The following is a 16,438-nucleotide window of genomic DNA, read 5'->3' as shown; positions in this document are numbered from 1 at the left end:
TCGTTGTTCCTTTTATTTTTGGGTTGTTTCTCATGTATCTTTATCTTTTATAGCAGAAAAAGGGAACTGAAAGAAAAATAAGATACAATTGCATCCACACAAAACAGTCAAATAACAGCCAAACACAAGCCCACACGTAAATCCTAAGAACCAAAGATACAGCTATCATGGCACTTCAATTATTATTATTATTATTATTATTATTTTTTAACATACTAGTAATACTTTAATTGATTGCATATTTCACCATTTCCCACATATGAGTAACTAATTACATTTTCATATTCGCCCTTCTTTTTCATTCATTGCTTCGGTTGTCAGATTCCATTTTACAGTGCAAAATAATACTAACAATCACGAAATCATAACATATTGATTGTATCTCACGTTTTTGCCCCCCTTTCACGGGTTCTTTGCCTTTTCTTCATCATTTTCCTTTCGGTCACTTTCTTCTACACCCCATTTCGCAACAAATCTTTCTCCAAATACTCTTTTTTTATTTGGCATTCTTATCCGTTTTTCCCCCCCTGGGTTTTCTGTAATGTGGTGGGCTGCATGCTGTTGATTTCTGAAATCTGCATATTTTCGCGGGGTAAGAAGCAATGTGTGTGTTTGTTTTTAATTTTGATCTACAAGCTTTTATATGTATATTGCTTATGTATCTTTGCTTTATTTTTCTGGGTATTGATCTGACCTTTGCATTATTCAAGATTTGACCTTTGATTTGGCAGCATCTAGTGGTCATAAAAACACAATCTTTAAAATGGGGTCCGTGAATATAGCAACTAGTGCCGTTGTTTTTTGACCAGGGAAGGGGGTGGGGAGGTTTTGTGTGGAAAGAAGGTTAAATTACTTTGCTATTAATTCACTGTCCATAATGTCATAATGCTGTGGTTTGGGTTATTTAGGTACAATTTGTTCTCTATTTATCTGAAGGTTTCTTTGAGCTGGAATTTCTAGTGATTTTAGTGGTATGATAGTTTGCAGGACTACTTGTTGTTTTTGAGTTAGTATTACCAAGTGGCTTAGGAGTCTTCGCAGACAAGTAATTTTAAGTTGTGCATGATCCTTACCATGAGCTCTTTTACTTCCAGTAAGGGGTCAAAAAGATCGAGTCAAGTTGGATCATGATTGTAAATTGTGATTTTGGAGGCTCGGGCCCTCCAACAGTTTAGGAGGCAAAAAAAGGAGGGAATATAAGGCAAAGTATAGTAAATGATGTTTGTTGCTTATATTTGAGTTTGTCATTAGTTTAGTTGAAATCCATTTGGGATACTGCCTGTATGTGGTTTGATCTGTAAGATATTTGCAGTTACTCATTTTATTTGAAAGATTTTGAAAGTTTCACTCCAAGTCTTTTTCACAACGCACATCCAATACATTTATTATGCTCAAACTCCTCACTAAACTGATATTTATAATGCTCATACTATATCAAATAACTCTGCAGGCTGATAGATATATTGCTAAATTTTCCATTTCAGGAAGCTGGGGGATGTATTTGCAGTGTACATGTGTAGGTGATGTTCATTTTATAATCGGAGATAGTAGTTAAAAAGAGAGCTAAAGACATGGCAACTGCAATGGGTAGAAAGGCAGCTCCTGCACGGAATATAGTTGCATTTAGATCTTATCAGAGTCGGGCTGAGACATTGGTTAAAACTTATTTGTTAGCAGATCCTTTTATACCTTACACTTCCGTCTTTGCTGGCATATTTGCTTGCAAAATGGTAATGTTTATCGATCATATATCTTTTATCTTTCTTGTGACTATTGAAGAAAGGACTTCCCTTTTTTGATTCAAAGCTGACACATATTTGATGAAGAAACTTTACATGTTCTTGATCTTCTTTGTCACAGTAGTGATGAAACATACAAAAGAAAAAGAAAGAAAATGTAAAGATTTGGAGAAAATTATAATATTTCTAATTGGTTTTTCAGAAAATAATAGAAGTATAGAGCATGTCCTACATAAGTTACTTTCATTTGCTGCACAATTTTTCCCCTGTACTTTCATTCCTTGTAAAACTGTTTTGGCTCTTCACAGGTCTATGATCTATGTCAGCTGATCAGCAGTTTTTACTTCAGGACGTACACTACCCTAACAAAAATTCAAAGGATTGAGTGGAACAACCGGTAAATATTCTATCTTTATACTTCCCAAGGTTTTATTAATTCACTACTCATGTTTGTGAGACTTATTTTTCTGCAGTGGCATGTCAACAGTCCATGCCATTTTCATATCTGCTGTGTCCACGTATTTTGCCTTCTGGTCCAATCTTTTCTCCGATCACAATCCTGATGGCCTTTTAATCACCAGAAGTTCACCGCTATCAACTTTTACGTTAGGGGTAAGTAATCTTCAACTGTATATGCTGAGTATTGTCTTGTTATACCCCTTCCCCTTTTGGGTTTCCTTGAAAGGTCTTGATTCAGGCATTCAAAATCCAGTGACGTATCTCTCTGGTTGTAGAAAAAAGATGACTCTGGTATTGATCCTTGTAATGCTAATGTAGATGGAACTTCAATTATAAATAATTAATTATGTAATAGCTGAATTCACCTCTATGTATGCTTCTTAACTAGAAAAAGTTAGGGCTCAGTTTTTCTTTGGCAAAAACGTTATTGGTTTGTTGTTTCCTGTATGGACCTATTACTCTTAGGGGAAAACAATTGAGCTTTGGGTTTAAAGGGATTCAAATTTACACTTTGCACGGGGTAGAATCCCTTTGGTGCCAGCTAAGCTAAGGCTTGTTTTCTTATGTGTCTTTTATGTTCTTCTTTTGTTTCTTTTTCCCTTGCCTTTTTTTGTGGGCAAACCAGGAGGTGAGGGTGCAGTGGTAGAGCCTTGATGCATGTTATTTGAAATATGGCGACATTTCCTTTTAAGACTGTTCTCTGATTTCAACTCGAATAACTTTCCTTGCATCAACTATTTGATACTGAAATATTAACCAAAGAAAAAAACCCAATTATACGGACTAAAATCATCTTTTGAGTTGAACATATTAAAATTCTTAGCAATATCCCAATTCTGAAGACCCGCATTGTTATATAGACATTTGCTGAGTCTCATATTTGGACCGCAATCCCCGTGGCCAGGGGCAGATTTAGGGCGGCGGAAGGGGGTTCGTACCCCCTTTGTCGGAAAACTGTACTATGTATATAGGGTTAATTTTCTTTTTTATGTATATATATATATATATATATATATATATATATATATATATATATATATATATATATATATATATATATATATATAATATGCAGAATCCGCTTGACACAAGTAAAAAACTTAGATCAATGGTCAAGGGGTCCAAATTTTGCTAAAAGTTTGCAGGTTTAATTCCCATTGAGCACAGTTCTTATCCTTTTAAATTTTTGAATCCCCTTCACAAATATCCTGTCTCCACCACTGCCTGTGGCCTGGCCTTCCAGGACAGAACACATACATGCACACACCACACACACACACACATATTTCTATATGGACACTTATATTTGGAATTGGGGGACGATATTTGACACTGACTAATTACCTTCGAAATAAGCTTAAAATAGTCTATTATTAACCATCTCAAATTGTCTAGCACTTTTGTTTTTCCCCCCGGGTAAACCAGCCACTTATTGAAGTGAAATAATACATCAATAAATCGGTTATACGATAATATATAAAGATTTATAACCTACATGAAAATGTTGGTCTCATACAGGGATATATTAGATTCACACAGGATTGAGTGAGAAGGGAATAATGAAGATGAAAAACCAGTTTTTGGAGTATCAACACCTTGTGTAATGGGGTGAGGGTTTGAGTTTGGAAGATATGTGGTGTTGCAGAATTGGAATAAAATGGACTTGATAGAGCGAAATGGATGTAGATGATTCATATGATGAACTAAGTAATTCAGAATGAGGCATAGTTGATTTATGCACGGTTTAATTGCATGGTTCGGGATGTTACTTTAAGGAGGTTAGTCAAGATTGAGAAAAAGAGAAGATAAGGAACTATTTTGGAAGCTCTAACTGGTCCGGAGGGAATTCAAGAAGGATGTGATGTTGTTGAGGCCTGAGGGTCAAAGGAATGAAGATGTTGGTGAAATCATATAATTGGAAGATATATCGAGAGAGGAGGAAGGTGTGGAAGAACGTGTATGACACCAAAGCACGTAAGAAGGTTGTAATTTTCACTTTGGTGGACAACGTAATATTGAAGGTGGACAACATAAGGAAGAGGAGGAGAAGAATTGTGGTGATTTAATGCTGCTTGTGTAAGGAAATTGGTGAAAACACCGACCAATTCCTGTTACATTTTATATTCACTACACAGTTGTGGTATTCTGCCAGTTCTCTGTCAATGTTTGCTTGGTTAGCACCAACAACAACAAAAGAAACCATCATGAGCTGGAGGTATCTAAATATCAGCAAAGAGAGACAGTATGAAGAACTATGTTTTAATTTAAGCTAATGAGAGATGAAAGAAATAGGAGATTGTTCTACAGTAGTGCAGGAACAGAAGTAGTATAAGATGAACTTTTTTGCCTTATTTACTTTAATATTTAGAGGAACAGAAGTAGGGGAAAAGGATATCTTTTGTTTCATGTAATTTATTGGTGTGGGTAGAAAATATCAGCATTATAAATGATTAGGACAGATCAAATGAACTGTGGTTGAGTCACTCTCACTTTTTTACATATTGTCCACACCAGCTTGGCATCTCAAGGGATGGACTTTTCTATTTACAACCAGCCCCCCCACCCCACCACCAGCACCACGCACACACACAAAAAAAATATTAAGATAGCCGAGAACTAAAAGTCTTTCCTTTTTCTTAAAATGTTTTCTATAAATACAAAATACAAAAACGTATTGTTTCTTTTGTTTCCTTGTTATCCTATTGCAACAGTTTCCTGAAAGATATATAGCTTCAGCAACAAATAAATCGGTCCAAAAGTTGGTTATTATTTCTTTAAGCTGGTATTATGTCTCTTAGAATTCCATTATGTGGCTCATTAGCTTTATACCATGGTATTTGCACTATATCATTTGGTTTTGTGGATTGGGCTATGTGGTCATGTTGCATTATCTTGCTTAACATGATAGAGTCAATATAGCAGGCATGCTGGTCAGGACTTGCTAACCTAATTAGCTTAGAACTTGATTTACCTTTCTTATTTTCATGTGTCAGTAAGTAAATTAGATGTCAAATTTGTCATCTGGCTATTTTAATCCTCAGCTTGTGACATTGTCAGGTATCAGCTGGGTACTTCCTTTCAGACCTTGGAATGATTTGCTGGTTTTATCCTTCTTTGGGCGGATTAGAGTATGTAAGTATATATTCTCAAGTGGAAGACACTTCACTTAACATAGAAATTATTTTCTTAGTTTTGAACAAGCAATAGTTGTGTTTCCTGAAATCAGCCAGGCAGATATCTCCACCAATCTATCTCATTCATTTTTTCTTTCTTTTTCTTTCTTTTCCCTGTTGCGGTGCATCACAAAGTGGTTATCTGTGTTATGTGGCAAGTGATCCCCTTTGTTCCCTGCTCTCTGATAGGATCTTTCTGTTGCTAGGCTAAATGCTTGAATTTAAGGATAGATGCCATACTGTTTGGATCTTGGGTCTAGGTGTGGAAATGAAAAATAAACATAAATACCTGTAAATACTGTTGAGTGTTAATATTTACGTAATATTAGGTAGATATGAACGTGTTTGTGATACATGCTAGTTTTTTAGCTTGTTGTACAAGTAAGAAACACAAGGAACTTCACTTGATGAAGACTTCAGCATTTGATCTTCAACAACCACTAGAAAAGTTTAAAAAGTTCATACCTTTAAAGTAGATGCTGTGTTGTATGCTGGAAATATTGACCCATAGACAGCCATGGTTGGTTTTTAAACATTTGTACAGTGGAAAGAAAAGTAAAAGGGATCTTTTTATTTTGTTGTTATATGGACTAAATAATATGGTCGTAAGATGGAAGTACTAACCAGATAATTTAATTAAAATCAGACGTGTTGGGTGGTGGGTTACAAAATTTAACGTTTAACCTACCACATCTGTTTCTCAATGAATGCTTCTGCCAATCAGCTTGCAAATCACCAGTAAATTCACAAATTTGATTATGTTTTGGATTCTGGGTACTCCACATTGATTTCCATCTCGAAATATTCTTTTGGAAAAAGTTTAGGAATGACAAATTATTTTGGCAGGGTGTAGTTTCTGTAAAGTGACAAAGGGATGACATTTATCTCCTTGTTCTAATCTTAGGCTCGTTTAACGAGTTCTGGTGCACTTCTAGTGGAAACTGGGAAAAAGATAGAAAAGAAGATTGACCACTCCTTATTGACTTGGTGATTAACAATGTTCAAGAAGTGTTTCATATGTAGGACTTTAGAGGACAATAATTGTTAAGTTACTTGCTGGAGACTTAAGTTGGTAATGGAGAATCTAAATTTAGTCTCGCTGAATGTTTTTGTTGAGAAGACAAATTTCAGGTGCAGTGATGATTAATCACCAAGTTAATTTGTGGACTCGAGATTAAATAGTGAAGTACCTCGGGGAGTATTATGCAAGTTAGATATTGAAAAGGCATATCATATTCTATTAGGAGTTTCTGTTGTATATTAAAGGGGTTTGAAGTGGGGATTGAAAGGAAATGGATTATGGGTTTCTATCTTTTGCTATTCCCTGAATGATGCCTTAATTTTTGTGGGCCATAATGCAGAAACTTATAATATTTGTGTAGAACTTGATTCGGTTTGCAGCCGAATTAGGACTATATACTAACACACAGAAGTCTGAGTTGGTAGAGATGTGAGATTTGCAAAATATTCACACAGGCGAGTATTTTGTGGTTGTAGGACAACAACATCACAGATCATTTATCTGTGATTACCACTCAGAAAAGAACTCAAAAGATTTCTAACAACAGGTAATTGATAATTTTAAGAGGTTGAACAGTTGAAAGAGACATATATGCTTAAAGGGGAAAAAAATACACTATGGAGGTCTATTTTAGATAATATACCTACTTGTATTTGTTTCATATGCCGAGAGTACTGTCGGACAGATCAGAAAAAATGATGAGGGGCTTCTTATGGGAAGGAAAAAAGGGAGAGAAAATGCATTTAGTGGATTGGAGGTAAATAATATTTACCAGTTTGCAGTGACCAATTCAATGTAGTTCTGATGTATAATGCAGCTTATGGCAACTAGTTTTCCCTGGACTTTTCCGTTTTGATTGGAACTGAAAAACAGTCATGTCTTGTGTTTCGTTAGTATAATTGGAAGAGTGGCCATTAAATCTCTGGAAATACGATGTGCAGATTTATGTGTAGTATGTCAAATTTTAACTGTTGGATTTCAGGTTGTCCATCATTCTCTTTCAGCAATTGCTGTAGCATACTCCATGTACTCTGGAGAAGGACAGCTTTATACATTCATGGTACTGATATCTGAGGTGACAACACCAGAGATCAACATGAGATGGTAGGTGCTAAGAAGAAGACATGTTGGTGAAGTTCGGCAGCATCCATGTTGCAGCACCCTATGAACTTATGTCTCTTTATGGCTTTCTTTCAGGTTTCTTGATACAGCTGGACTGAAAAGATCTAGTGCATATCTGATTAATGGCGTGGTGATATTTTTTGCATGGCTGGTAAGTGATGTCTTCAATTCTTCATGTGGTAGATACAATGTCATTTTACATGAAGGATTTGTAGCATGGTTTGTTACGTGGATGTAGGAACGGGTATTATCTGGGGTACACTATTTTTAGCAGGTTTTGTTATATGCTGAAGAATCCGCCTCATGTACCCTGAATCATGTCATAACCGTTTAACATGGGTATGTCAAAGCAAATGAAGAGTCCATTTAACATAAGCTGCATGACATATAGAAGGGACCGTTACACTTTGCAGTGCATTGCTACCCCTCTCTCATCCAAAATTTTCTATTCTAGATAAGAGTGGGGAGGCGGTGAGGAATAGAGGTGATTTGTAGTGACTTGGAATGATTGCTCCTTATCATTGACACATGCCATGATTCCATTGTCTTTGAGACATTTAACCATTTCATTGATTCCTATTTAGTATTTGCTAACTGAATTCTGTTACTAAATGCAGGTTGCAAGAATTTTGCTGTTCATTTACATGTTTTACCATGTTTATTTGCACTATGATCAGGTGATTCTTTGTTTATCGCCAACTCTCTCTCTCTCTCTCTCAACAAGGTCTTAACTTTTTCTTCCTGAGGAATTCGGCTATTCTGAAATATGTTTTACTAACCCTCTTTAAATGCCCAAAGAAATTCCCATAATTAAAATCCAACTATTTTGGTTAACTTTATTTGACGGAAAAAGCCATTAAAGTTTTGATCTTAAGAATTTTATGGCCTGAATTGTATGACCAACAATATTATATGAGAGTGAATCCTCTATGGTTCAACACATCCTTAAAATGAGTGTCCTAGAAATGCAAATATTAAGATGGATGTGCAATAATACAAGGTTACATAGACGATAAATTGAGAGGTTGCTTGAGATAGTTGGTCATGTCTTACGTGGACCTCCAAATGCGCCGTCCGTGGAAGTGAAACCATGTTGATTGAAGGCGTTGTAAGCGGACGGGGTAGACTAAAATCACATGGAACAGAGTTGTCTGTTGTCTTAAAAGACCTACAATCTCTTGGAACCCAAGCATACTTGGGAAAAGTAAAACATAACGGAAGCAAAAGATTCATATAGGTTATTCCCATTAGCTTGGATGAAGACTTAGACATAATGGTATGCTTACATTATCTCCATCTTTTGGTGGTTTTCTTTTAATCCTTTACATATTTATATGTCTGTCGATTATGTACAGAACTTGTAGGGTTATAAAATCCCAAACTATTTAATATTGGAATGAAATAGGTCCTTATTGAAATGGATAGTTAGGATCCATATGGCTGACATCAATTAGCTTGGAATTGAGGCGTAATTATCGTTAGTTTGAATTAAAATGGCCGTTATTTGCAGTAAAGGATTTTGAAGAAATTGTTCAAAAACACATTATATTCTTAAAAGTATTCTCTAGGCAAGATTCTGTGGTGATTTCCCATATATCCACGAACTTCATTGATATGGATTTTATTATAAGTAAAGCCTCTTCCCTCCGATAACAATATAGTTTTATCATCAAAAAGTCTATCATTGTGATTACTTTTAGAATGCTGTCAATCCTTCACTTATGATGACTATTTGTTACATTACCTTTTCTTTCAGAATACGTGCCTTCCATTTCTATTTTAATGTTGTTTAGTTTTGAACGAATAAATCGTGGGGCTGTAGTTGCACAAAATATAAATTGTAAATACATCATAATGCAAGTTTGTATAACACCTAAGTTTTAAAATTGTTATTATTCAACACTAATAGAAAATAAAATATATGCATAGTTACAAATGCAGATCAACCAAAAACAGCAGTAGACAATCTAATCTTTTATTAACTGAGAAAATTCGAAGTAAAGATATACGGTTTAAACAGTTGATATACTAGTAAAGAGAACTGTATGGATCTATAGAAAATTCACGTGAAGGAGTAAGCTAATGCTTAACCCTGTAATTTTAAGATTGTCTATCTCCCTTGTTGAAATTTTGGCTCAGTGCAAACCATGTTCTTCACTTATAGTTTGTATAGATTACACAGTAGATGAGACAAACCTTTTGCTGGTAAAAGTATGTGCTTACTGCAAAAAAGTTATTGGCTGGTGTGTAATGCTGTTCCTGAAATTGATCAAGGGGTTTTATCACTCTATTATTTCTGACACATGGATCAACATGAATATCTCTGCAATGGTGTACGAGGTTTGGAAATAGAAGAGGGGGTTTGGAAATAGTATACGAGGATCTTCTTTTAATATTCTTTTTCTTTCCCCTCCTTTTTCCTTTCCTTTTGCATACTTCAAGGAGTTTAGGGCAGTATCTGGAATTCCAGAATCTAGCTTCATTTCCTTTCTTTGCCAAGAAGTGCATTCTATTTATCTTCTCTTATTATGTGCTAGTATCAAATGATTTCTAATTTAATTACTAAAAAATTTCTTTTTTTGAAATATGAATAAATAATTGCAGGTCATTCACATGCACATTTTCGGTATTCTTTTGGTTTTTGGAGTCCCCTCAGCTCTTGGTGTGATGAACCTGATGTGGTTCGGCAAAATCATTAAGGGGTTGAAAAAGAATCTTGCAAAAAGGCTGTGACAAGATGTCAGTATGATCAGTTCCCATTGATGCATTTTTCCCACGAACTCCTCTATACTGTACAAATAGGTTATAGGGTAGCTGCAAGGGGAAGAGAGAAGGGTTAAAGACGTCGGAAGAATAGAGGGTTAGTAGAATCAACACATGTAATTGGCTACTGGCAAAGCATGTTCAAGAAGTTCACATGTCCTATATCTGTTTTGAGAAGGAAAGTATAACAATGCAATGAGAAACACCACGGGAAGTAAGTAATACATGAGCCCTGTATATGTGATCTGTTCAAATGATACAGTTGTTTCCATGCGATAAACATGCCAGAGCCAGTATCTCCACTTGCATGTTAGCGTGTTCATATAATATTTGTTGTTTCCTTCAACTTTCATTTACTCGTATACGGGCCATCTTATTTAGTTCCATATTCTACTCCTATTATTTGATTTTATTCTATCTTTGTTTGGCTTCACCTCTTGAAGGCGTGGAAATTTTTTGTCAACTACCAGGATTTTCATTTATTTGTAAAAAGATATAAGTGTTCAAAAGTGAAAGATATGAACTTTGGATTCTCATGTGAGTATTTGCTTAATGTTGCATTGGTCAGAGACTCAAGAGTTTTTGTTTCATAGAAAATGCCTGATAGTACTGCTAACTGTACATACTGATGAAATAAATTATGTTGGAGATAGATTGAAGTTAAAGATGTCCTCATGTTTAGCTAAATATCCATATCTTTAGCTATTGTTATGGTAAGGAAGAATGTGCCAGAATATTGGCATGTTTCCAATTACCTTGAAAAGAGGGAAAGGAAAAGAAATTTGTAAATTTCCCCCTCTGGTTTGGCATGTTAATTTCGGGCATAAAGTTTCTTCCCAATGGAAAGCAAAAGATGCAAGTGTTAGTTTTCCCTCTTTTGCTTCCCTTCTAGTGTAACTTCCAAGACCAAACACTTATATTGGCAGGAATGGACTTGGATTCCACGTTTCAACCATTTTATCTATAATTTGACTTTGTATTTTACATCTAATTTTTTTGAATATAAAACCAAACAAGTATAGTGGATTTACACTAGTGAATGTGGAATACGTAAGGCAAAATCCCTCCATCCAAACAGGTAAGAATGTGGATTTAAGAGGAGATTTCAAAATGGGATTTTTACCTAGCTATACTATATATTAGAAGCTTATTTACCTATGTTCTCTATGTTTTGTAGTTTTTAATAAATATCTAGGTTTTTCTTACAAATTATGTAGGTTGCTCCTTAAAAGGCTCCCACCCCATTATTAGTGCCTTCAATTAAGGGATTCAATTACATTCTTTCTTCTTTTTTCCCTCTCCTCTTCTCTCATTTTTTTTTTACATCAAAATCCCTTAATCTATGCCCAGAATCTCCATCTTCTCTCTTTCCACCATTGGCGACAACTTTATATTATTAAAAAATTGGCAATTGCATCGTTCTTTTGCTGGGAGACTGGACAACACTGAAAATGAAGAAATATTTAGGAATTGTATGATAACTGTATCATAATTGTATTTGAATTGTATAAGATACATCAATGCTTAAAACATAATTATATCATTCTTGTATCACAATTGTATCAATATGGTACATTAGTACCCAAAATAATACCTGATACAATACTAATAAATTAATATATAATTATCATATATTTGTGAAACAAAATGTGAAATTAGTCACGAACTCACAACTGCTCGATCATAAAAATATACAACGAACATACAATTATCATGCATTTGTAAAACAATCCTTTAACAATTATGATACGTATACAATTATAGTACAATCGCGATACATTTCTGAAAAATTGTGATACAATTGTGATCTTCAAGTTTCAATCACAACTCTATACTAAAAATCTAATATAATCGTATTATAATTATATTAGTATTGTATCAAGTATTATGTAGGGTATTGATGTATCATATACAATCACATACAATAAAAACTTTAGAAAGAAAGAAAACAAAATTCAAAACTTACCCACAACTTGATTCTAAAGCAATATTTCGAATTTCGTCTGCATTGTATCAATAAGAAAGAGAGATTTTGGGTGAGTAGTAAGAAAGAGGAAAATTGGGTTTGAAAAGTTTTGGAAAAGGAAAAGAATCGACAATTTTGAGGGGATAACAATGAGTACAAAAAATTAAGAGAGATTTTGGATGATTATCAAGAGAGAGAAAATATTTTTGAAATTCTTGAGAAAAGGAACAGAATCTTAAATGTAGGGGTTATTGGAAATGGGGATAGGTGTCATATAACTGATAGGCTAAATTTAAGGGGTCTTGAATTTTCTTCTTTTTAATGGTTTTGTATATAACTTGTAAATATAGATATATAAAATAATTAATAAGGAACCTAAATAAAGGAGGTAAATATGTTTCTATTATATTATAGCTAGGTAAAAATCCCTTTCAAAATATAAAAACTGTAAAATGACATTTAGATGTCATCTGGAAAAAAATGGGCAGTCTGATGCACAAGACATTCTGTGTTCACACAGGGTTCGAGGAAGGACCACACAAGGGATGTGATGTAGACAACCTATTCTAATACAAACATTAGTGGTTGTTTCATGGCTCGAGCCCATAACTTATAGTTTCTCAAATGAAGTAAAAATAAGGGTGGCAATGAACTTTTATTCGAGTGTTATTCCGTTTTGGGTTTCAACTCAAAAAATTTCTTCGGTATGCAAATACAAAAATTTAAGCTTATGAATTTAACATATATAGACCTAACTCTCCCATCCAAATGAGCTCTATTGAATTTGCAAGACTAGAGCCAGAGGTATGCGAATTTGCGCCAAGGCAAATGAGGTAGCTAAAATCCGTCGAATCTTTCCATGCCCTAACAATATTATAATTTACAGATAACACAAAAAGGTTGTTCTAGATAATTCAATACTAGTTGGCTTTTGGCTGACCTATAGCATATCCAAATAATTATGTTAAATTTTATAATGCAAAGTGACAAAAATCTAATGTATTTTAAAATAGACATGTTCTATCTAGTTAGACAAGAACAAGTGCAGGCAGTTACATACCTTAACTTTGATTCTCCAATTTCCAATAGTTCATGTCATTTTCCAATATCCTAAGTTTACAGCCACCTTTTTATTTAATAAATATTAGGAAGTACAATTCATGGGTTGTATACACCATATTCTTGAAAGTGACTAACTCATTATTTAATCAAAATTAGTATAAAGCAGTCAAATCAGTGGCGTTTTTCTACAAATAGAAAAAGACATGCTGCATAGTTAATAATATTTCCCTCTGATTTCTTTTTTCTTTTTTCTTTTTCAAACTTTATTGAAAAATACTATCTAACCCCTTTCATTTTCAAGTTTTGTGCGTTAGCCCCATGTAGTTAGGTCTTGGGCATTTAGCCCACTTGTTATTCTATAATGTAGACCATTCAGTACGCACATATCAATATCTGAAATAGTTGGGAATGTTGAAATTAAACATGATTTTTTCAAACAAATGCTCATTTATCTTTCAAGTAGAGTGATGAAAGCATGGTTCACCTATTATCATAGAGATTACAACTTCCTTTCCCAATAATTATAACAAATCCAATACACACACTAATACAGGGAGATAATTATATTTTAGAAGAATAAAACTTAATTACACCATTATTTAGGAAATTTGAACTCAAAATTTCAATAAACTTGAGATCGTAACATTCAACTCAAATAAGGTCTCACTGGTTAATATAAAATATTCTATTAGTACTTTGAATATACCTCGGATGGGAAATAAGGAAATAATAATTTCTTACAATAAGGTTTTTCCCCTATAATTTTGTTTTTGTAGCTAGTAAGTTAGGAAGCTAATGACAAAAAATTTCAAACTATAGGTGTGTTAAGTGTTTTTTTTCTTCGAACTGTAGGAGCGTGAAGTGCAAAAGCAGAATTACAAAGGGTATCAAAGCACTTTTTTTTTTTGTTAAAAGAAAGAAAAAGAAGAAGAGATGACGACAAGATGGCGCAGTTTAAGGAATTTAGCGTCATGTCCACATCAGATCAAACTTGCTGCATTATGATCTATCTAGAGGCTGCAGCTGCCATCGTACTTTGATTTAATTATGGCGTCTTTGTTTTCAAATACAACAAAAAAAAATCAACATTGGTAACTTAGTGGCCACTTTCTCTTATTCATAATCATTTGAGAATCATGTCTTCTACTTTTTCGTCATTATATATATAAAATTAAGAATAGCTTCTAAGAGTGAAAACATTAAGTTCTCTGTTCTGCAAAGCGTAAATATTGTTTCAAACTTTTTCTAACTTTATACTTAGAATTAAAGTATAGCATTAATCTGGTGCAAACGCCATATGAAAATATATTTTTGGAGCTACCCGTAGTTGGTAGTAACCCAATTAAAATTTCAAATTTAAAGGTTGAAAATCAGTATGCGCTGATAAAAAACATCAAGCAAAGCGTGAGTCACAAGGTGACTTATCCCATTCATTGTTAGTCTTAATTAATTTATTGTATCTTACCATTTCAACTCCATTTTTATTGACATATGTAAAATCAGAATTTAGTTCATCTAATTTTTTTTATGTAATTATTTATGGCATACGTTTTTATATTGGTCATGTAATAAAGATATGTCTTATCAGCATATTAGAAAGTTGCCATTATACAGTGTCTTCTACAAAATTCTACCGTCTTCTCAACTTGATTTTGAGTCTACCATAAATTTATTCTTGCTTATATATAAGACAATTAAAAAAAAAAATTAAATACAATTATGGAGACAGAGTAAAAAATTGGGTTCTACAAAAAGTGTTTAAACTAAATCCTAAGAAAAAGTAAAATTTTCTTTAAAACTTTCGAATGCAATTCTCATTTTATAATGGTTTAAACTTTTGTATGTAGTTCAGCATAGTCCTAATTACAAGGAAAATTATGAAATTCTATCATGTTTATCCAATTAGTTATGTGTTAGTTATTTATCCATTGATGTCCAAATTTCAATTCCAGAAAAATAGTCAATTTCTTTTATGATTATCTAATTACATGTACTCCTTTAATTACGCTTTCAAGCTTAACCCCACTTATACTGAAATGCCACTTATATTCTCAAATACTTCATTAATACAACCCCTCGTCCCCCCCCCCCCCCCAAAAAAAAATAAAAAAATAACCATAACTATCCAAGAGTCAAATAAATAAATATTGGTTAAGATCTCTTATTATTTTTGTTTTTTGGTTTATCTTAGTAGCACTGTTAGAGCCCTTGACAAAGGAACTATTATTAGTTATCTAATTAATTACGTGAAAATTCAAACGGTAATATAAATACTCCCAAATAAATAAGTTTTATTTTATTTGGATTTAAGCAACTCAAGTCGACTGCTTGGCGTGCAATGGAAATTCAAGTGGACCCAGTATGATAAAAAGCCTGGTATATGTAGACTTAACTTTTGAAAAAAGGCAACGCCAATGAAATGATATATAAGCAACAAACCTGACACAACTTAATTAGTCCAAAGTAGAAAAGCATAATAGTCAAGGCGAAACTATTGGGTAAGGAGCTATTGTAAAATTATCTGTTAACGAGCCAGCTCAGTCCAAGTCTCGCGGGCTTTTAAATTTGGTGGGTTAGGACGGGCCGACCCGCCACATGAACGGGCCTTAAAATGGCCAGCACAACCCATCCCTAAGAGGGCCGCGGGCTAGGGCGGACCGGCCCTTCGATTTTTTTTTAAGAAAAAAGATTTTGTTTTAAATCCTTAAATATTTTTTCGTGACATAATCGATTAATCATGTAAATAACTTCTGTTTGCTTAGAGCGTAAAAAAAGCTTGATATTTGATAATTTTTATCCCACGGGTTGGCCCAGGCCCAGCCTCGGTCAAGCCTCAAGGGCTAGCGGACAGACTTGGCCCGGGCTTATAAGTCTTCGTTTTAAATGGGTTCAAAAAATTCGAGCTCAACCCTACCCAAGTAGCGGACTAGATTGGACTGGCCTTACGGGCTAAGCCCATTTTGACGGCTCTATCTGTTAACCAATTAAATTGTTCTATGTCATCCAAAGAGATCATAGTTTGCCCACGCAGCACATGGTCCAGCATGCTCATGACCCTTTTTTAGCCATGTAAAAATTCTCTAGATATATATTTACAGAAGAGTATTAGGATCTGTGAGCACGTGATTTTTGT

General features: G+C 34.1%; 1 protein-coding gene across 4 annotated transcripts; it reads left to right on the top strand.

The window, feature by feature from the left end:
- The first annotated feature begins 244 nt into the window (after nucleotides 1–244).
- LOC104212629 (uncharacterized) lies at nucleotides 245–10,810 on the top strand. 4 transcript variants are annotated; one of them, XM_009761944.2, is made up of 9 exons: nucleotides 245–592; nucleotides 1,485–1,730; nucleotides 2,048–2,136; nucleotides 2,213–2,351; nucleotides 5,256–5,330; nucleotides 7,375–7,496; nucleotides 7,590–7,665; nucleotides 8,132–8,191; nucleotides 10,119–10,810. In XM_009761944.2, the coding sequence occupies exons 2-9, from the start codon at nucleotides 1,572–1,574 to the stop codon at nucleotides 10,245–10,247; spliced, it is 849 nt and encodes a 282-aa protein (XP_009760246.1). In that variant the 5' UTR covers nucleotides 245–592; nucleotides 1,485–1,571; the 3' UTR covers nucleotides 10,248–10,810. The 4 variants fall into 4 exon arrangements, with proteins under 4 accessions (XP_009760246.1, XP_070024022.1, XP_070024023.1 ...); XM_070167921.1 differs by lacking the exon at nucleotides 245–592 and adding an exon at nucleotides 837–908; XM_070167922.1 differs by lacking the exon at nucleotides 245–592 and adding an exon at nucleotides 949–971.
- The last annotated feature ends 5,628 nt before the right edge of the window (nucleotides 10,811–16,438 follow it).

Source organism: Nicotiana sylvestris, chromosome 2 (assembly GCF_000393655.2).
Source record: "Nicotiana sylvestris chromosome 2, ASM39365v2, whole genome shotgun sequence".
Classification (NCBI taxonomy): Eukaryota; Viridiplantae; Streptophyta; class Magnoliopsida; order Solanales; family Solanaceae; genus Nicotiana; species Nicotiana sylvestris.
The sequence above is the reverse complement of the archived record's forward strand: the minus strand, read 5'-3'. Positions and strand labels throughout refer to the sequence as shown.